Source organism: Zingiber officinale, chromosome 9A (assembly GCF_018446385.1).
Source record: "Zingiber officinale cultivar Zhangliang chromosome 9A, Zo_v1.1, whole genome shotgun sequence".
Taxonomy (NCBI): Eukaryota; Viridiplantae; Streptophyta; class Magnoliopsida; order Zingiberales; family Zingiberaceae; genus Zingiber; species Zingiber officinale.
In genome coordinates, this window is record NC_056002.1 from 96,612,813 (window position 1) to 96,635,744 (window position 22,932).

Genomic DNA, 22,932 nt, shown 5'->3' on the forward strand with positions numbered 1-22,932 from the left:
GGAGAGGTTCTAACATATGTCAAGCGTTGGAGCGGGGTAGTTTAAAGGGAGAGGGGTGTTTTGACATGTGTCAAGGGTTAGAGGGGGTAGTTTAAATGGAGATTGATGTTTTGACATGTGTCAAGAGTTGGAGGGTGAGTAATTTAAAGGGAGAGGAGATTCTGACATATATTAAGGGTTAAAGAGGGGCAGTTTAAAGGGAGGGGGGTGTTTTGACATGTGTCAAGGATTAGAGGATGAATAATTTAAAGAGAGTGAGAAGTTTTTAACATGTGTTAAGGTTTGGAAGGGAGGTAATCTAAAGGAAAGAGAGGTTCTAACATATGTCAGGGGTTGGAGCGGGGTAGTTTAAAGGAAGAGGGGTATTTTGACACGTGTCAAGGGTTGGAGGGGGTAGTTTAAATGAAGATTGATGTTTTGACATGTGTCAAGAGTTGGAGGATGAGTAATTTAAAAGGAGAGGAGGTTCTGACATATGTTAAGGGTTAAAGAATGATAGTTTAAAGAGAGGGGGTGTTTTGACATGTGTTAAGAGTTGGAGGATGGATAATTTAAAGAAAGTGAGAGGTTCTAACATGTGTCATGTGTCAAGGGTTAGATGAGAGAGGTAATTTAAAGGAAAGGGATGTTCTAACATGTATCAAAGGTTGGATGGGGGTAATTTAAAAGGAGGGGAATATTTTGACATGTGTCAAGGGTTGGAGAGAGGGCAATTTAAAGGAAGTAAGAGATTCTGACATGTGTCATATATCAAGAGTTGAAGGGTGGGTAATTTAAAGGAAAGAGAGATTTTGATATGTGTCAAGAGTTGGATGGAGTAATTTAAAAGGAGGGGAAGGTTAGAGGATAATTTAAAGAGAGAAAAATTCTGATATATGTCAAGAGTTGTCAAGAATTTGAGGAGAGATAACTGAGAGGTTTTGACATGTGTCAAAAATTAAAAAAATAATAAAAAAATAATAAAAAAAATAACAAAAAAATTTATTTAAAAAACAAAACTAATAAAAAAATAAAACTAAATAAAAATTTTTAAAAAATAAAAAAAACAGATAAAAATTAAAAAATAAATACACTCAAAATATATATATATATATATATATATATATATATATATATATATATATATATATATATATATATATATATATATATATAAAAGTGAAGGTAATAAAAGAGAGATTCTAACCTATAACGTATGTTAAAAATTATATAAAATAAAAAATAAAAAAAATTAATAAAAAATAATAAATAAAATTGATTAAAATAAATAAAATTAAATAAAATTGAGAAAAAAATATGAGTAAAGAAGTGTAAAGAAGAAAGGATAAGAAGGTCATTTAAAAAAATATATAGAGGTGTGCTGGATGGGGAAGCAATTTGTCACATATAAATATATAATAACAATTTATTTATTTCATTTTCAGGAACCATTCACTCCCACTTCCTTTGTCAGTGTCCAGTCACATGGGAAGAATTTTGAGTGTCGACCTCTGCTTCTACCCTAATCGCTGCAGCCGGAACATTCGAACAATTTACAGTCAACCGTTCACAAGATCTGTTTTTTTTTCCCCTTTGTTTTGATCCCCATTTGCTCAATCTCGGGGAAAGTTTGGATCTTGCGGTGGTTTCTTTAGCGAAGTTGAGAATTTGGGCCACCGTTTGATCCAGTGGGAACAGGCTGCCCCGATTTGGCACGCTACGCGTTCTTCCCCCTCCAAAAAGTAGGATCTTGATGGGTTTGCCCGCTGGAAGTTGATCTTTTTGTTGTACGTGGCGCTGAGGAATCCAGTTCTGCAAATGGCGATGCGATGGGGAGTGTTTTCGGGAGTCTGTGATAGGAACGAGTAGCTTTGGGAGTTTGTGCTGCCGATTTGTTCTTCCCGGGAGCTGTGTAAGTTTGCATCGATTTAGGGTTGAATGATCTGAAATGTGGATGGATCGAGAAAGGAAGTAGCTTCAATGGCAGCTCAGAGGTTTGCCATGGTGATTTGAGGTTTGCAGGTTTGATCATCGACCATTTAAGCTTCATTGTAGTTGCAGAGGATGTCGTCTTCCCCTTCGCCTTCTTCTTCTGCGACTCCGCCGTCTTCTTCTTCTTCTTCTTCTTCTTCTTCTTCTTCTTCTGATTCACCGCCGCCGGCGGATTCGCTTTCGCCTCCTCCGATCACGAACCCAACACCAGCTTCTCCTCCTCCAGCGGTTTCTGGCACGCCTCCTCCTCTTACAGCCTCGCCTCCTCCCTCTTCACCACCGCCGGCCTCTCTGCCTCCTCCAGCTTCTCCGCCGCCGTCACCGCCACCAGCTCCGCCCCCCAGTTCTCCGCCGCCCGTTGCCGATTCGCCTCCATCATCTCCCCCGCCTCCACCATTGTCTCCTCCACCCACTTCTGCGGCCTTTCCTCCGCCGCCTGTGACACCTTCACCTCCACCTCCACCTCCACTACCGGCTGCAATCTCCACTCCCAGGGCCACAGATCCTCCTCCTCCTCCTCCACTGATTCCGGCCTCTCCTCCCCCGCCCAATGCAGCATCCCCTCCTCCTCCCATTCCAGACAACATTCCGCAGACTTCCGCACCTTCACCTCGTCGAACCCCCACTCCATCTCCCCCTTCTCCACGACCTCCAACTTTAGGCGGACCACCAACCAGCACCCCGCCACCATCACCAATCCTTGAGCAACCAAAGTCATCGCCTCCCAGCTCCCCTTCTCTTCCTTCTGCATCACCACCCACTGCCACACCCTCTTCTCTCATTAATTCTTCCAGTGCCATAGCTCCTTCCCCCGGTCAAATTCCTTCTCCCTTGACCCCTCCTCCCAGCATTCTGCCCGGCAATTCGACGAACTCAGTTGGCACAATTTCCGGCAACACTCAAGGGGGTGGTGGCACTAGAACAAGCACAACCATGGTACCCGTTGTTGTTGTAGTGGCACTCTTTCTACTTTCTTCTCTGGGGTTGGCTCTTTGGCTTGTAAGAAGGCGTAGGAAGTCGGCCAACGGATATGCTGCAGGGTTTGTTATGCCTTCTCCATTCACCTCGTCGGCAATGTCAGGTAATGCAGCAATTCATCTCGGTGAATCGAATGACTTTGATTTACAATTCTCGATACAGTTTCAGTATAGTATGCAGCAATTCACTAATGCTGTTCAACTTTGTCTGCTCTGATGATGATATCTTGTTTCCTCACTAGAATCACCCCATTTGACGTCCCCAACAGCTCCCCTTGTGTATCACCATAAGTCTGCTAGTGTTGCATCTGAAGCGGGGATTAGCAACGCTCAGTTAAGTTTCTCTTACCACGAGTTGTACGATATGACAAATGGCTTCTCGACCCAGAATCTCTTAGGCGAAGGAGGCTTTGGCTGTGTGTATAAAGGATGCTTACCTTACGGAAGAGAAATTGCTGTGAAACAATTAAAAGTTGGCAGTGGACAGGGCGAAAGGGAATTCAAAGCCGAAGTTGAGATAATCAGTCGTGTGCACCATCGGCATTTGGTTTCCCTTGTAGGGTACTGCATTTCAGATAGCCAAAGGTTGCTTGTTTACGATTTTGTGCCCAACGGTACACTTGATTCTCATCTTCATGGTATGGCTAACTTACTGGTTAATATGTAAGAAACAAACGTTTATATTGCATTATCAGTTTATCAGTTGTCTTGCGCTATTTCTGCATTAAATATCTCAGGGAAAGAAACCGCTGTCCTTGATTGGCCGACCAGGGTTAAGATTGCAGCTGGGGCAGCTCGTGGCATTGCCTACCTACACGAGGATTGTAATACTTCAACTAGTTACTAGTAATCTGTTTTGAAACTCTTTGGTTGGTAAACTAAGTACCACTGACTGCTCTTGGGGTTTTCACTAGGTTACCCAAGGATAATTCACAGAGATATCAAGTCGTCCAATATACTATTGGATAACAATTTTGAAGCACAGGTTATCCTCGATGTGACATTACTTTCTGAAGTCACCAGTTTACATTTTCTTTTGCCTTTATAGCTAATGTGCATGTATACATGGCATAGGTTTCTGATTTCGGGCTTGCAAGGTTAGCTATGGATGCTAAAACGCATGTAACCACACGAGTAGTAGGAACTTTTGGGTAGGTGAATCAATGAATTGCCTATTTCTTGTCCAATATGTGATATCACTTAACCTTGACAATTATGTTTTTCTTTTCCACTTAGCTATCTGGCTCCAGAATATGCTTCAAGCGGCAAGCTGACTGACCGATCTGATGTTTATTCTTTTGGGGTTGTTCTTTTGGAACTCATCACTGGACGAAAACCTGTAGACAACACTCAACCTATGGGTGAGGAGAGCCTTGTTGAGTGGGTAAGACTTAACATTTCTTTCTTTACATGTTTTTTGGAGAATTGTTGTAGTTGCTTGAACTAGGGGCTATTGTGTTAGTACATATGCATAGTGTTATTATAGTCTGGAGTAGTTTAACTATTTTAGTCTTTGAGGTATCTGCATTTCGACCAATTCACCTAATCCCTAGAAATAGGTTTTGACAAGAAATAGTTGGGATAAGGATGCTAGCTAGTGTTCAGAGCCACATGGATTTAGATGTTTTCATAAAGGTTAATCCACTGAAGCATGATTAAATAGAACAAGCTGAACTTCCTAATTCTCCAATTCATAAGCCACTTGGTTTTTGACTTTATCTTCTTTGTGCCAGTAAACATAAATCAGTTTATATGCAATTTTGTAGGCACGACCACGGCTGATCGATGCACTTGAAACTAGAGAGTTTGGAGAAATACCCGACCCAAGGCTCGGAAATGACTATAATGGAAACGAAATGTTTCGTTTGATTGAAGCAGCAGCAGCTTGCATTCGGCATTCAGCAACTATGAGACCTTCAACGGGAAAGGTATACACTGAATGATTCATCACCTACCCAGTGTTTTACTGCAAGCTGAAATCATCATGTAGTTATCACATTGAATGTTGACATAAACATAATTTGATTCAGGTTGTACGAGTTCTTGATGCCTTAGCTGATGTTGATATAAACAATGGTGTCAAACCAGGCCAAAGCGAAATCTTCAATGCCTTAGAGTCCGGCGATATCCGGCTATTGCAGCGGATAGCATTCGGTACCCAAGTTTTCAGTCCTGACCACAGCCAGTCAAGTTGGAGTAATCAATCAGAATTATGAAGGGTTTTTTAGGGCTTCTTCATTTTGACATCATCTGGCCATTCTTTAGCACAAAATGGATTAATCATATATGATTTATCCTCTCATCCTTTTGATCAGGATATTAGATATTAGTCTTCACTGTCTCTGATATGTTATATTTCTACTACAAACTAAAATCCTAATAAATTCTATGTTAATTGAAGAAATCTAAAGTGATCTCCTATAAGGATTAAATTGCCAATTCCATTATGTGAACACTTGTATACCTTAAGTGTCTATGCTGCCCTTATGGACAGTAAAGATACTCCAACATTCATCCTCCGCCATTAATGTTATAAACATTTAAATTCCAAGCAGCAAAGGCTCAAAGCATGAATAATTCAGATCGAGTACTATTGACTTTTAAGAATTTATGATAATTTTCTTTAGAGAAATAGAACTTACAAAAATCTAATCTTGCGTTTGATTAGCAATCGGCGTCTGCTTGTATCATTCTCTCAAGAACACGCGTGACATCATTAACCCCAATAGCAAATTGTTGCTGCATGTAACAAATTCCACAATAAAATTGATAAATCGATGATCATTAGCACCAAAGCTAAAAATAAAACAAACAAAGAACAAGAAGAAAAGATAACCTTGATCCGTATCTTCTCAGGTAGTTCTCCTTTAGGAAGTTAGCTGGTGAGTTGAAGGAGAAGATGGTTGAGGCGCTCTGCTTCGTAGCAATTTGAGCTCACTCTGGTCATAGATAAAACAAAGAATTGATCGACTGATAAAAATGAAAAGAATAGAAGAAGGAATATATCTACTCTGGCTGTGGAGCTCCTTTGGATTTCTTGGCAGACCTAAGGGGATTTCGCATCTTGGCCACGGGCGTCTCCGAGTTCCAATCACTTGAACAAAGGAGGCCGAAGAGAATTCCTTTCCGCACTCGATTCAAGGAACAGAGAAGAGGAACCTACCAATAACATGGTGTGATTTGTGGGAAGGGGAACAAAACCTCGTTACTGCTTCCGATGATGCAGCAAAGGCAGCGGGGGACGCGGATGTTGCGTGCGGGCGATGCGACAGCTACGGCTTCTGGATCGTCGGGACACGGCAACTGCTTCGGAGTCGCTAGGCGGCGCTGTGTTCGGACCCCACGGCGGTAACATAAAAGAGTAATAGCTACGGACAGAAAAGGTCTTTTTTTCACACTAAGATGGAATTGTCCTTATATTATTATATTAATTTTAAAATTTATTATTTTAAATATTATGTGTCACGATGAAAAATATTTGCACCGTTCAACTAACACCATTCGACGTTTGCACTCGACGTTGATGCCTATACTGATTTTAACATGACACCGACTTCAACCTAGACTTTGATGTTGATTTCGACGTTGACATCAACTCTTACGTCCACATCAATTTCTACGTCGATATCGACATCGATGTCGACTTTGACTTCAATGTCGATGTTAATTTTGATGCCGATTTAATAAATGAACTACAAATATTCGAATGCATAAATTTTAACCAATAAATATATGCAAAATAAATTAGGTTCTTGAACGCATAAATTTTTATATATTTAATCTTCATTATCTTTATTTTTCTCTCAAACACGATAACACATATTATGTTAAAGGAACCTTCCCTCATAAATAAAAAGAATATAAAAACTTAATGAACCTTTGCTCATCTCATCCAAACAAAATATTAATGTATATTTGATAGATAACCAAGTTGGTCTGAAAGGGATGTCATTGAATTGATTGTTTAAGTTATTTATATATATATATTTGTTTAAATATTATCTAATTCTTAATTTAAAATTATTTAATTATTTAAAATTTTTATAATTTTAAATTTATTTAATTGATTATTAACTTATAATATAAATTTATTTATTTTCTTTAAATTTTTATATATCCATAATGAATAATTCATAATTTTACAGTCTTATTTATTTTGTTGCTATTCATTATCTTATAACCTAACTAATCTTTGTAGACGGTCCAACTTTATATTCCTTTCACCAAATAAATTTTGAAAATACAGTGACTCCTCATGTTATGCCTATGTGTCTTATAATTATTAGAAAAATACACCTTACCTCTTACAACCACACTAAGCTTTGACATATAACAATTTCACAATCTTATTCATTGAGAAAAAATAAAACCGTCATCTTAACAGTCCCTCCAAGACAACCCTACACTCTTTAAAATAGTGTAAATCACAAGAATATTTACCTTAATACAATGACCTTTTATATTAGGGAGGTCAAACCCCCAATAAAATATTTAATATCGATTAAAAATCAACCTCAAAAATTATTAAAATAACCACTTATGTATCTACCGTAACAACCAGAGCAAATCACAATCTTATTCATGACTGATCCGGCGGTAAGAACAGGGACCCCCCTCTGAGGGAAGTCAACGTCACGTGGAAGTCAAAGGGCCGAACGGCCGACCGGAGAAGGGGAGACCGGTCGGCCGAACGGGGTTCCATCGGAGTCCAAGGCACCCGGCGAGGAGTCAGAGTTCCGACGCTCGTTGAACGGGATTGTACGGCCGAGCGGGTGGTCCACTCGGCCGAAGGCATAAGATAGCAATGCTGCGAACAGTCTCCACAGAGCACACTGCCGGGAATATCCTAAGTGGACCAGCACGTGTGACCGTCCGGACGCAAGGGGACTGCCGACCGGCCGGACACTCGTCATGGAGTAAGAAGAGAACATGACCAGGAATCATCCTCTAACAGCGGATATGGCCAACCAGCGAACCATACGCAGGATCTTATGACAGGGTTCCGCTGTCCCATCAGAGACGTGCTCGGACTGTAGCAGTAAGGGGTCAGGTAAGCTTCTCTGACAAGCCCATATTGAGGTATGGGCTGAGGACACGTATTCACCTCGATATGTGTGCGTGAGCCCCCTTCCAGCTCTATATAAGAGGCCTCACACATCACCGGAGGTACGCATTCTACGATTTTTGGAGCCACTGCTTTGTTGTTTGCTTGCCTGACTTGAGCGTCGGAGGGTCGTCGCCGGGAACCCCTTCCCGGCCCGACTTCTTTGCAGGTTCGCCGGAGCGTCGTACGACCGGTCGGAGATCTACGTCATCAACAAGCAGAGAGCCACGTGCCCAGCGTCCGTTGATTCAACGATTCGAACAGGATCAATTTGGCGCTGTCTGTGGGAACGCTCCTGCATCCGATCGGAAGCAATGGACGAAGCTGGACGACAGCACTCGGTGATGCTCTCGACAGAAGAACTAGACGCTCTGATTAAAACACGAGCAGCTAAGCTTGTAGAACAAAGGCAGAAGTCGCAGGCCGAGCGGATTGAGCAGCAAGCAACATCAGCATCAGGAGGCCGAGCGGAAGCACCGCAGGCCACAGTTCCATTTCATCGGGCCCTATTTCGCACTCCTCCTGAAGCCGCAACAGTTAATCGTGATTGAGGATCTTCGTCAGATGAAGTACCAAGACGAGACAACAGAAAAGGCAAGGCTCCCCGAGCGGACGCCTCACCCGAACGGATCAACCGTCAATTCTCAGAGGTCATCCTGCGGGACCCTCTGCCAAAGCACTATGTGCCTCCGGCGATCGGTGAATACAATAGAACCACCGACCCGGACGATCATTTGGGTAAGTTCGACAACACAGCTACTCTTCATCAATACACAGATGGAGTGAAGTGTCGAGTTTTTCTTACCACCCTCTCGGGATCGGCTCAACGGTGGTTTCGGAGGTTGCCGGACGGATCCATCACAAGTTTTAAAGACTTCCGAACGGCTTTTCTCCACCACTTCGCAAGCAGTCGGCGCTATCAGAAGACTAGTGTCAGTCTGTTTGCCATCAAACAAGAAGCCCACGAATCGCTCCGAGCCTATATACAATGGTTCAACAGGGTGGCCATGGATATCCCTACGGCCACCTCGGAGACCATGATGAATGCCTTCACACAAGGCCTCATGGATGGAGATTTCTTCCGATCGCTCATTCGGAAGCCGCCCCGAGACTACGACCATATGCTACACCGAGCCAACGAATACATCAACGTGCAGGAAGCCCAAGCGGCCCGAAGAAAGGAAACTCCAACCGAGCGGGCTCCTCCTGCCGAGCGGAAGCCACACACTGCTCATCAGCCGCCTAGAGGACCGAGGGCCGAAGCAATCCACTCCCCCCCATACTAGGTCCCATGTGCAAGAGGTAGCTGCAGAACGGACCAGACTGAAGAAAAAGGTGTGGACCCCTATGTTTTGCTCATTGCACCGGACGGGCAAGCACAACACAAGAGATTGTCGGAGTCTTCCCTTGATCGCTCATCCCGTTCCCCGGAGTGGCGACCGTCGATCGCCATCATCCGACAGGCGACAGAGAACTCATGAAGCCGATTGGACGATACCCGACCGCCGACAAAGACAGACTCCCGAGCAGCATCATACTCCCAGGCGTGAGAATCTCCGGATGTCTAGGGAGCGGCCGCGACCGTCCGCTCGGGAAGAAGAAAATAGAAGTAACACCTCCCGAGGAGAAATCAACATTATAGCTGGCGGGCCGACCGGAGGCGACTCTAACCGAGCAAGGAAGGCGAGTGTCCAGCAACTCCAGATCCATGCGGTCGGTTGTAGCCAGGAACGGGCGAGCGGACCCGAGATCAGTTTCGGGCCCAAGGATTTGGAGGGAGTCGAAGTGCCACACGACGACGCTCTTCTCATCAAAGCGGTAATAGCCAATTACACTATTCACCGCGTTTTTATTGACACAGGAAGCTCGGTCAATATCATATTCAAAAAGGCCTTCGATCAACTACAAATTGATCGAGCCGAGCTACTACCCATGACCACCCCCCTCTACGAGTTTACCGGCAATGAAGTTCAGCCCGTCGGACAGATCCGGCTGGCCATTTCGCTGGGAGAGGAGCCGCTCAGAAGGACGCGGACTGTAAACTTCGTTGTGGTGGACTCTCCGTCGGAGTACAATGTCATATTAGGAGTCTTGGGACGACCGGCTCTCAGTGAATTCCGAGCGGCCGTCTCCACCTTCCACCAGAAAATCAAGTTCCCGGTTGAAGACAAAGTGGGAGAAGTACGAGGAGATCAACTAGCGGCTCGGCGATGCTACGTCGAGATGGTCCGAGCAGAAGCCAATTCCGCTCGGAAGACACCACGGATCGAGGTGAACACTATAACTGAAAAACCTCCCTCTTTGGTTTATGAAGAAAAAGAGGAAGTGCAGATTCACCTGACCCGATTGGAGGCCACAACGTTCATTGCGGCCGATCTGGAGGCAAGCCAGAAGGAGGAAGTGATCAAGTGCCTACAGAGAAACCGTGATGTCTTCGTCTGGTCAACGCATGAGCTGCACGGAATCTCACCGAGTATAGCGCAGCATGAGCTCCACGTCCGACCGGACGCTCGGCCGGTGAAGCAGAGAAAGAGGGACTTCAGCGCCGAACAAAATGCAAACATCCGAGCAAAAGTCGAGAAACTCCTGGAGGCCGGCCACATACGCGAGGTCCAGTTCCCCAACTGGTTGGCAAACGTGGTACTAGTCTCCAAGCCAGGCAACAAATGGAGAGTGTGCATCGATTTCCGAGATCTTAACAAGGCGTGCCCAAAAGATTTTTATTCTCTGCCCCGGATCGATCAACTGGTGGACTCTACGGCCGGCTACGAGTTGATATGCATGCTCGACGCATATCAAGGCTACCATCAAGTGCCGCTCGCCCGAGAAGATCAAGAAAAAGTCAGCTTCGTTACAGCCGACGGCACCTATTGCTATAATGTGATGCCGTTTGGACTGAAGAACGCGGGAGCCACTTATCAGCGCTTGATGAACAAAGTGTTCAAGGAGCAGATCGGTCGAAATCTGGAAGTATACGTGGACGACATTCTCATTAAGTCCGTCCGAGCGGCCGATCTCTTTGAAGACATGGAAGAGACTTTCCGAACACTGCGGAAATATGGAGTTAAGCAGAACCCTCAAAAGTGCCTATTCGGAGCAAAAGGCGGGCGTTTCTTGGGATACATAGTGACCGAGCGGGGCATCGAGGTAAATCCCAGCAAAGTGAAAGCATTACAAGATATGTCGCCCCCAAGAAATCTGAGGGAAGTGCAGGTCAAGTCCATATTCATCTCCAAGACCGTCGACCAGAGCCTACCTTTTTTCAAAATCTTGCGCAAGGCCACTAAGTTTCACTGGGATGAAGAATGCGATCGGGCGTTCGAAGATCTGAAGACGTACTTGAACTCTCTACCTGTGCTAGCCAAGCCGACTGTGGGTGAGCCACTTTGTATCTATTTATCTTCAACTGAGCAAGCAGTCGGCTCGGCACTAGTAATGGCGAGCGGAGAAGAACCTGTATATTTTCTAAGTCATATTTTAAAAGATGCTGAATCTCACTACACTGGGCTCGAGAAACTGGCTTTCGCTCTGGTCCTCGCCGCTCGGCGTCTCCGTCCATATTTCTTGGCGCACACTATCATCGTCCGGACAAATAGCCCATTGGGGAGAGTGCTGTTGAATCCAGAAGCGTCCGGACGGCTCATCAAATGGACAACGGAGTTGAGCGAATTTGATATTCAGTATCAACCCCAATCGGCGATAAAGGTGCAGTCCTTGGCAGATTTTATCACAGAAATGCAAAGGGCAGAGCCCGAAGCTATGTGGAAGATATTTGTGGATGGATCATCTACTCGGCTTGACAGCGGAATTGGGGTATTGTTGCTCTCTCCACAAGAAGAATGCATGCATCTGTCCGTTCGGCTGGATTACAGAGCCACAAACAACGAAGCGGAGTATGAGGCTCTCATAGCCGGGTTGCAGGTCGCCCGGCATGTGGGGGTCGGACGGGTAACGCTGCATTCAGACTCTCAGTTGGCCGCTTAGCAGCTCTCTGGTACTTTTGAGATTAACAACGCTCGGCTCAAACTCTACGCTAAAGCCTTCGAAAAGCTCAAAGCCAATTTCAGAGAAGTCATTATCCATAAGATACCCCGAGCGAAAAATCAAGCGGCAGATGAGTTAGCCAAACTAGCAAGTTCAATAACGTCGGTCGTCATCCAACGGCCAATTGAACAAGTATCTTTGGTGGCACATGTCGATCGGATGGAGGGTCTCGCGTTTCCGAGCGACTGGAGGACAGTCATCATAGAGTTTCTGCGCTCGGGCGCGACACCGTCCAATCGGGAGGCTGCCCACCTATTAAGAAGGAGAGTCGGTCGGTTCACACTCATTGGAGACCAACTCTACAAGAAGGCTTTCTCTCGCCCGCTGTTGAAATGCGTAAGCTCGGAAGACGCGGCGTACATCCTTCAAGAAGTACATCAAGGATCGTGCGGAGGACATCCGGGCGGACGATCGTTGGCTAAGAAGATCCTGCTGGCCGGATACTTCTGGCCAACCTTGCAAGTAGATGCCGCTAGGACTTTCGCAACGTGCCTTTCCTGCCAGAAGTATCATAACTTCTATCACCGACCGGCGGAGGAAATGAAGGCAGCTACCGTATCATGTCCGTTCGACCAGTGGGGAATGGATATCGTGGGTCCATTTCCTATGGCGACCGATCAGCGGAAGTTTTTGCTGGTGGCTGTCGACTATTTTTCCAAATGAGTGGAGGCTGAGCCACTGGCCAGGATCACCGAGCAGATGGTTAAAAAGTTTATATGACACCACATCATCTACCGGTTTGGCATCCCTCGTTGACTTGTTTCCGATAACGGGTGGCAGTTCGCGGGAAAGTTGCTCGAAGATTGGTGCAAAAGCTACGACATCGAGCAACACTTCACGTCTATGGCGTATCCCCAAAGCAATGGTCAAGCCGAAGTAGCCAACCGGGAAATTCTTCGCATTCTGCGCGCTCGGCTCGACCATTTGGGAGGAAGCTGGATGGATGAAGTGTCTGGCGTCTTATGGGCCATCCGCACGACCCCAAAGGAAGGAACGAGCATCACGCCTTTCCATCTGGTGTACGACAGCGAAGTGGTTATTCCTTTCGAAGTCGGCGTCGAGTCCGTCCGGATCCAGAACTATGATGATGGCAACGTCGAGCGGAGGAACATGGAGCTGGATTTGGTCGACGAGGAGCGAGCCAAGGCGTCCGTCCGGCTGATGGTTTACCGGCAACGGATGAAGCAAAACTACAATCGGCGCGTAATCCCCAGAGCATTCCAGGTTGGCGACCTTGTCTGGAAGAAAGTAAAACCGGTCGGCGACGTGGGCAAACTGGAGGCTCCTTGGGCGGGCCCCTTCAAAGTCATCAAAAAGCTCCGCTCGAGTGCTTATTATTTGGAGGATGAAGACGGGCGACAGCTGAATCGACCATGGAGCGCGAATCATCTCCAGTCGTACCGAGCTGGGTAAGAGGTGCGCTGATGTAATTTTGCATATGTTTTGGTCGTCTATGTACTTGTAATGCAGGCTGCAAAAATGATAAAAGGATGACAAATAACTTCGCCGAACGGCAGTGTTAAAGTTAGCCTTAAAGGCCGTCGATCTCCGACGTTAAAAATCGAGAGACGAGCCGGTGTCTATAAATCTTCCGAGCGGAAGACCGTCGAGCTCCGACGTTAAAAATCGAGAGACGAGCCGGCGTCTATAAATCTTCCGAGCGGAAGACCGTCGAGCTCCGACGTTAAAAATCGAGAGACGAGCCGGCGTCTATAAATCTTCCGAGCGGAAGACCGTCGAGCTCCGACGTTAAAAATCGAGAGACGAGCCGGCGTCTATAAATCTTCCGAGCGGAAGACCGTCGAGCTCCGACGTTAAAAATCGAGAGACGAGCCGGCGTCTATAAATCTTCCGAGCGGAAGACCGTCGAGCTCCGACGTTAAAAATCGAGAGACGAGCCGGCGTCTATAAATCTTCCGAGCGGAAGACCGTCGAGCTCCGACGTTAAAAATCGAGAGACGAGCCGGCGTCTATAAATCTTCCGAGCGGAAGACCGTCGAGCTCCGACGTTAAAAATCGAGAGACGAGCCGGCGTCCATAAATCTTCCGAGCGGAAGACTGTCGAGCTCCGACGTTAAAAATCGAGAGACGAGCCGGCGTCTATAAACCCTCCGAGCGGAAAAAGGCGATCAAAAGGACTTGTAATCGCTATTAATATCGTTTGACCAACTATGCGTTCCGCTCGGCCCAGTACCCAACGGTACTTCATCAATATCCAGTGAATAATCTCTTGTCGAATCAGAATATATTCGTCCGAGCGAAAATGGTACGCAAAGTACTTCGTAAAAATACCTTTCGAGCACGAGAGGTGTGATAAGAGGCGAGCGGACAACACACATATTAACTAGCAAAAGGACAACAAGTGAAATGATAGCATATTAAAAAGACTGGCCGAGTGGCCAAACTACAAAAAAAAAAGGAGTGTCTTTGGCCGAGCGGCCAAATTACATGTAAAACTTCTACTCTAGGTAATCATAGAGGTCCTTGGGGATGTTGTTGAGAAGAGTCACTTAATCTGCGGCCGGGATGACGGCGGACTCGGGAAGGTGCCCCTTGGACTTCAAATATGTCATCGTGGCGCTCATAGCAAGGTCAAATGCAGTATACATCTGCTCGCAAACCTTCTCCGAAAATTCAGGCGAGCAGATGTAATTCTGTCTCGGGGCGGCGACCCGGCTCGGCTCGGCCTCCTGATATTCTGTGAAGACCGCTTGGGAGGCAGCGAGGGATTCCTGCAGAGTTTCCAACTCGTCGTTATGCTTGATTGCGTCGGCCGAGCGGCCCACCTTCTTTTTATCAAGCTGCTCCATTAACTCCTTGACTTTCTGCTCTAATCCCGGAGCCTCGACATTCTTTTTCTCCAGATCGGAGATGGCTGTGTTTTTTCGAGTGGTGGCCAGGGTTATTTTCTGGTCGAGCGACTTGACTTGCCGCTCAGACTCGGACAAGGCGTGGGCTTGATCGGCCGTTTTCTTCTGCTCGGTCGCCAGCAAATCCTGAGTCTTTTTGAGCTCCTTCTGAAGCTCGACATACGAAGGGCCTTGGGGGGAGCGCCGCCCGAGCTCCGTAGTCTTTTAAGCTCCTCATCCACCATGGCAAGCCGATTGGAAACGACGATCTCCTCCACCCATCTCTGACAAGAAAATTTATTATAAGCCGATCGGAAAGAATGTGCGAGGGAGTTGTGAGAAAATACACCTACCCCGGTGGCCTATTGCATGTGACTATCGGCCAAGTTGCGGAGCGGAATCAGTGCCACACGCGCCCGAGCGTCGGCCCACATTTCAGCTAAGGGCCCCTTCATCGTGATCATGTGCTCGGGCGCTGTGGGTCAGTCAGCCTCGGGCAATAGTTTTTCGGTCGGGAGGTGGAGGGAGACTTGGATGGTGCGGCGCCGACCGGGGGTCGCCTGGGCGGAAGCCGGAGATGGAGCGGAAGCCGGCGTAGAAAACTGGGACAAAATTGTGGAACGATGGACCTGGCGGGGAGCGGGCGGAAGGACGCTGACTGGAACTGCCTTGAGAGGGTCCGCGGACGTGTCAAGTTGGGAGGGAGTCCGATCGGACGAAATCGCCTCGATCTCTGGAGCTTTACCTCGAGAAGCGGCGGTAACCCGCTCGGATGGATATATAGCTGAAGCAGCCGAGCGGAGTGGCGTTTCCTCCCGGCGTCTTTTTTGTCGGAGGGGGCACTCTTCCTGTTGGGTCGAGCCCTCTTCCTGAGCGGAAGACTCTCGACTAGCAGTTGCGCCAGTCACTTGCTCTGGAAGATAAGCTTGAGCAGCCGACCCCCAGCATGGGTCCCGCTCTCCCCTTCATGCGATCCGACCGGCTGGATGCCGAGCGCTTCCATCTCCTTTGCTGCCGCGGCTTCGAGCGCCGCCGCCCTTTTCTTCAAGATGTCAGCCATCACTGACTCCATGACGGTGTTCGCTGCAAAGGAAAACAGAGAAAATCAGTTAGCAATTAAAATGAATTTACCAAGTTAAATTCTTACCGAAGCCGTTCAGTATTGGGGTTCTGATCGGACTCAAGCCGAAGATGTACATAACCCCTTCTGGAAGGAACTTGTTGATGTCAAGCCGCAGACCGGATAGCATGTTGGCGGCGTGGAGATAATCCGGTCGGGTCTTGAATCTTTTGAGTTCTGGGGAGAGTGGATTTCCGACCTGCCATTGGGTTCGGAAGGGAGCCCGCTCGGGAAGGCGAATATAAAAATAGAATTCTTTCCAATGCTTATTGGAAGAAGGAAGTTTATTGAAGAAAACCAAGCCAGGCCGAGCCTGGAACATGTAAGTGCCCGGCTCGGACTGTTTTGGGTAATAGAAGTAGTAGAAGACCTCCAGTCAGAGGGGAATGTTATGGATTTTAAAGAGGACGACTACACCGCATAAGAGGCGGAAAGTATTGGGGACTAGGCTTCCGAGCGGAATGCCGAAAAAGTTGCAAATTTCTACAAAGAAGGGATGAATGGGGAGTCGCAGACCGGCCGTGAACTGGTCACGGAAAACACAAAATGCTCCGCGCGGCGGTTTGTTTGGCTGAGCGGAATCTGTGGGTAAGATGATTTCAAGGTTGGAGGGGATCTCAAAAGTATTAATTAGAAGGTCGGCGTCACGCCGATCGAAGCGCGACTCCATGGTAGTGTACCATGGGCCGAGAGTTTGGTCTTTGGGTTGAGAAGATTGGGCCATTATCCGAGCGGACGAAACCAAAAAAGACGAAGGCAGAAGATAAAAGTAAGATGGCAACGGAACAGTATCTCGAAGATGGAAACTTGGGAAAGAAATGCAAAGAAAACACCGGAAGCAAAGAGGGAAAGAAAGAGAACCTTGCAACGAAGAGGAGGATCGAAGAAAGAGCACCGGAGATCGCCGAAACCAGAGGAAGGAGATCGCCGGAAAGCTGGAACGCGAGAAGTTGGGAGGCACGCAAGAGCAAGAGTGCGGCGAAGGGAGAAAACGGAGCTTTTTATAGGGTAAAGCCTGAGCGGCCTCCACCGTTGGATCCAGGTCGCGAGAATCGGAGCACTCATCGCGCCGTTCATTTCGAACCGCCTCGATCCCATCAGAACACCACGCTGCCGCCGTACGATGACGGCAGCGGCGCCACGTGGCATTCAACCACTGGAACGCATTTAATGAGTGCGTGCTAGACCTTAATGATGGAGATTGGCAGAAAATTCGAAGAGATGCTGAGTAACGGTGGCGTTGACTGGCGTTTTGGCTGCCCCAGGTTTCCGGGCGGATGGTGGTTTCAGCACGCCGCTCGGCCCAACTGATGGTCCAGTCAGTCGGACTAATCGCCTCCTTCGACTAGACTTGAAGGGGAGGCAAGTGATCCGGCGGTAAGAACAGGGACCCCCCCCCTCTGAGGGAAGTCAACGCCACGTGGAAGTCAAAGGGTCGAACGGCCGACCGGAGAAGGGGAGACCGGTCGGCCGAACGGGGTTCCATCGGAGTCCAAGGCACCCGGCGAGGAGTTAGGGTTCCGACGCTCGTTGAACAGGATTGTACGACCGAGCGGGTGGCCCACTCGGCCGAAGGCATAAGATAGCAATGCTGCGAACAGTCTCCACAGAGCACACTTCCGGGAATATCCTAAGTGGACCAGCACGTGTGACCGTCCGGACACAAGGGGACTGCCGACCGGCCGGACACTCGGCATGGAGTAAGAAGAGAACAGGACCAGGAAACATTCTCTGACGGCGGATATGGCCAACAAGCGAACCATACACAGGATCTTATGACAGGGTTCCGCTGTCCCATCAAAGACGTGCTCGGACTGTAACAGTAAGGGGTCAGGCAAGCTTATCTGACAAGCTCATATTGAGGTATGGGCTGAGGACACGTATTCACCTCGATATGTGTGCGTGAGCCCCTTTCCAGCTCTATATAAGAGGCCTCACACATCACCGGAGGTACGCATTCTACGATTTTTGGAGCCACTGCTTTGTTGTTTGCTTGCCTGACTTGAGCGTCGGAGGATCGTCGCCGGGAACCCCTTCCCGGCCCGACTTCTTTGCAGGTTCGCCGAAGTGCCGTACGACCGGTCGAAGATCTACGTCATCAACAAGGAGAGAGTCACGTGCCCAGCGTCCGTTGATTCAGCGATTCGAACAGGATCAATAACTATTAATCAACTGAACGGAACACATATGTTCATTCGTGAATAATTCATATATATATAAAGTCGACATAAATAAATTCTTATCGAACAGTATTCATTTATGATTAATTCATAAGTTTATTCATAAACAAATATTTTTATATGTAAATAAATTCTATCGAACAGAAAACCAAATTCTCTGTCATGAACGTTCGAAAGCAACGGCTCTGAATTGAGCACGACATAAGCCTGTTTCGAATGAGACAATCCCCCAATTGCAACCCTATTAAAAGAGGCAATTTTTCCCCCCTTTTTTAAACGACGTTGCAACAGATCTAACATTTTGTAAATGCTTCCATTTGTGTACTTTAAAGATCCTTTTGGTGGGAGCTTAAGGATCGTCGATTAAGTTATTTCCAGGACTGCAATGCTCAACATACATTCGACTTGAAGTTCAATTTGCATGGGTCTGGAAGTCACCGTCTAAATATCACACCACAATTGACAATCATTTTAAGAGTTCAATTCGCATGTCCTTAATTTTAAGGATAAGTAAGACATCCCGCCAGAGAAGTCGAAAGCTCACTTGGGGAGTTGAACAGCAGCAATGTTTTGAGGTTCACATTCTGGACTAAAGAGCCGAACAAGCAGAGCAGACGAGGAACTCACCGCTATTGCACCACATGAAGCCCACCGAAGAGTCCGTGGGATGGTTATCCGTGGACCTGCATAGGCACAACAAAGTTCAAGATGTATTACAGTATGATCTTTATTATCTAAATAACACGCAGGAAAAAAAAAGATCAACAGGAAGTCTTATGAGAATCGCTATCGTGAGTTATCAAGCTTATTTGCTTATGCTTATAGGAAAAGCACACAGCAGATGCTTTGTGTTCTACAATATAGAAATAAAGAACAAGCTGAAGTAGTTAATTGCATGCTATGTACTTGAAAGGTAATACTTTGAAGATCATCATGGTTCATGATTAAATTTGTAAGGTGAAGGATATGAGTGGGAAAAAAATCATATACTTTGATATCAATGAAAACATAAAATAAAATGGGCAAAAATAAAAAGGGCGCTCTTTTTTCCGAATGATCAAATGGGCGCTCCACTTTGATTTTTTATCAAAAGGACGCTCCCTACCTCTCTTTAAAATGATACAAATGTTCTCATTATTATCCTGCCTATATCTCCAACTTAAATCCCGAACTGGTCTGACGTGCTGTAGTAACTCTGAAACCATAGCAACTACAGTTTTGTAGCTGCTACAACATGGGGAAAAAAGTTAAGACTAAAATTGTTTGGAGTTTCCTAAAAAGATTTAAACAACGTTTTTTGAGCTTGAAATAGGGTCGTGACATGTTCCACCCTGTAACCAGTTGTAGATCTCTGAACAAGCTTCGATTTGATATATTGTGTGTCCTATAGTTCAACCCGAGTCAAAAGTTATGGTCTTTCAAAGTTTAGGGTTTAACATTCTTGTTGGTAGCTCAGTTGTAGCAGTTATGAAACCGTAGCTGCTACAATTGCGCAGCTCAGATGTAGTACTAGAGGATAGTTATGTCATTATACCGGGATGAGGCGCCCTTTTAATAAAATAACAAAGTGGCATGCCCTTTTGAGGATTTGGAAAAAAAAGGGGCACCCTTTTCACTTTTGCCCAAATAAAAATCTAAGAGAAGCATAGTTAAAGAATGAAACAAGTAAAAATAGGACTGGCTGATAGAAATTTTGGAAAAAAAATTGACGAATCACGTTGCTAAGTGAGGTTTATTAATATGTTTAAAAACAAAAATCTCATTGTCTTGACATTTTAGATTGGGTTCATGTAACATGGTTATCAAAGTCCTCGGTCCTCACTTCTATTGATGTTAGACTTGAAGGGGCACGTTGAAAGTAGAAATATTGAGGGAGAATGAAACTCTTAGACCCATAAATCTATACATAAATACCAGCATAATTCTCACTCCCACCTATAATTACATAATCTAACTTTTTAATTAGGATATGTTTAGGTTATTTTTTAATTTCAGATTTCTAGCTATTCACCACCTTTCTATAGTCGCCACTTTTGATCCTAGAATTATATCATAACGACTACATTATGGTCTAGTTTGGAGAAAATCCTGTTGGTCTAATTTTGTTCTTGGGCTATGACAGAAACATTTCAATTGAGAAAGCATAGTCAAGATTTCACTAAGCCTGATCCTTCAATGATCAGAAAACCTAATTGTTCCATTGAAGGAAAAAAATGTTTTCTGCCATATCACCAATAAACATGGAAGTTAGAAAATAACTGATATTAGTAATTTACCATTTACTTTTGATATTCACTAGGCTGATGAACTAAAGAAGAAAACCACAAGAGGTGTAAGAGGATGAGGGAGAATACCGTAGTGGATACGACAAAGGATCCAAAATGAAAGGGCACCACCAACACTGAAGATGCCAGCTGTGTGTCGCATCAAACGTGTGCAAGGCTTGCAGTCTGATCGCATCAACTCCCCATTTGACAATCCCAATGGACGCCTCAATGCCATTCTCTCTCTTGTCTAGAAAAAAAGACAATAGGAAATAGGAGAATATGATGCTACACGTGGGAGAAGAAACACAGTAGCAATGAACTACGGAGTGAGTGGTTGCCAAGGAGAAGATATGTAATCCCCACAAAAAATAACTAACTATAATAACACTATATATGTAAACTTCAGCTAAATGCACCTTGTTCTAGCTCTCCAAATGCACATATCTTTTCACCAAAATGCTTTACTTGAACAAAACATCTGAGCCATTTTTTAAAATAATTGAACACGATATAATTGGATTAGGATCACAAGGGCACTTTTATTTACTCCCCATACATAATGAGGAATACATTACTTTTCAAAATAGGGCACAATTCATTTTCCTAAGCTAATGACTAGAGCATTAGAGCAGATAACAAACATTTCAAACAAGTTAAAATATAAAAATAATTCCACAAGAGGCCAATTTAACCTTGATTGTTTCAACTCCATAGTTCATATACTAACAAACTTATCTTGCATGTGACTTAAACTATCTCCCTAGAGAAGCATATATCCAAGACAAGTTAGACCTGTCCATACTCAGCACAAATATGAACGGTAAATTCATAATGAAGTAGATGCAAGTCAATAGACTCAATACACAATGTTTGTCAAATAACTGGACTTACATCTTAGATGTCAACTAAAAACTAAGTTTCCCAAGTGCAAATATCAATTGAGTTCATAATAGACAAGAGGCAAGTCAATAGACTAAATACACAATGTCTGCAATCCCAGAATTGGTTTTCAACTCTTATGAAATTAACTTGTAAAGTAGAATGTGGCATTTTAATACAACCATCCCTCAAAATGAACAAAATCAAAAGGCAAAAATACTTTGAAGGATCGCAAGAAGGAAAGTGTGCAGTGATAGCAAGAAACAAAGCATGCGAGTGCAGATAAATGAGTTCATCAACTTAAACAAGAGGCAAAGAATGATAGAAATCATCTGTTAGGCAAAGTATGCAAAGATTTATCTATGATGATCCCGAACTCATAACAGATGAATCTACTATTTTCCCTTGGTTTCGCAAATTTAGGTTTTTAGTCACACTCTTTTGCTTGTGATACTGCTAAAATGGTAAAACACCCTAAGGGGTCATAACCCTCATCCACAATAAAATTATCATACACTATGTAATTTGCATCCACAGGTAAATCATCCAATTATTTGTGTTATGCCCTAGGTCCATGCCCTAGCCTAATGTAAACATATATTATACATCAACCAACATCAAGAATAAAGCTGCATGATAAATCTAAACTACCACATAACATAAAATAATTAATAGCTGATAATAACAACATATAATTAACAAAACAATACACCATAACAATTAATTGAGATGAATAACATGATGCAGATGATGCAGATGATCAGAGAAAATAAATAAGCAACTACAAGTCCTTCCGTACGATAATCCTTCCATACGATCTACTATAACCGTCCCATATGACCCTTCCGATTCAATTAGAAAGAGGAAAAAAAAAAGGTACATCTTATCCTGCGATTTACCAAATTAACAAGGAACAAGCCGCTGTGGATGGGAGGAGATCGCTCCCCTGCTGCTACGATCTTCTTCTACAAGGAGCACGCTCACTGGTATGGCGCGACCTCGCGGCTTCCTGCTAGCTGTTGGGAACGGAGGCGCGGCGGAAACTGAAGAGGTGGTTTGGGAGGAGCAAGGGTGGGTTTTAGAAGGTTCCATTCAATTAAACCCGGCCAGCTAGATCAATCCGGTTCGATCTAATGTAGTTCAAATCGGGTCAGCTAAAAAGGCTTTGGTTTAGGTCCAATAAGAGTCTAAAGAGGCTTAGATTTCATAAATGATATTAATTCTATTTATTTGAAAAGTTAAAATTGAATGAAATGTTAATTGAAGAAAAAATGAGATAGATTGAAATAGGAGTATAATCGAGCTGAGTCGAATTTTTAAATGTTTGAATTTGATTGATTTATAATCGAGCCGAGTTTGAACTTTATTTAACGAATATATTCATGGATCATGAGCTTATTCGAACTTATATCGAGCCTAAATGAACTTAATAAATATAAATTATAAATTTAAATATTCATTAAAAATAAAATTATATATTTAGAGAAAATTATATATTCTTATTAAAATTTATAATTTTATTTTAATAAATAAATTTAATA

At 44.9% G+C, this 22,932-nt stretch overlaps 1 protein-coding gene and 2 long non-coding RNA genes across 3 annotated transcripts; 1 reads left to right on the forward strand and 2 right to left on the reverse strand.

Annotated features, from left to right (window-relative positions):
* Positions 1-1,392: 1,392 nt before the first annotated feature.
* Positions 1,393-5,352, forward strand: LOC122020206 (proline-rich receptor-like protein kinase PERK9). The gene is made up of 8 exons (XM_042578023.1): positions 1,393-3,052; positions 3,191-3,586; positions 3,686-3,772; positions 3,863-3,933; positions 4,023-4,099; positions 4,185-4,332; positions 4,715-4,876; positions 4,979-5,352. The coding sequence occupies exons 1-8, from the start codon at positions 2,044-2,046 to the stop codon at positions 5,162-5,164; spliced, it is 2,136 nt and encodes a 711-aa protein (XP_042433957.1). The 5' UTR covers positions 1,393-2,043; the 3' UTR covers positions 5,165-5,352.
* Positions 5,353-5,463: 111 nt separating this feature from the next.
* On the reverse strand, positions 5,464-6,314 carry LOC122020207. The gene is made up of 3 exons (XR_006122156.1): positions 5,959-6,314; positions 5,785-5,887; positions 5,464-5,687 (listed from the first exon to the last, which is right to left on the reverse strand). It is a non-coding gene; the product is annotated as an uncharacterized LOC122020207 (long non-coding RNA).
* A 12,302-nt stretch (positions 6,315-18,616) lies between these two features.
* LOC122021673 lies at positions 18,617-22,455 on the reverse strand. The gene is made up of 3 exons (XR_006122606.1): positions 22,291-22,455; positions 20,600-20,759; positions 18,617-18,928 (listed from the first exon to the last, which is right to left on the reverse strand). It is a non-coding gene; the product is annotated as an uncharacterized LOC122021673 (long non-coding RNA).
* Positions 22,456-22,932: the final 477 nt, after the last annotated feature.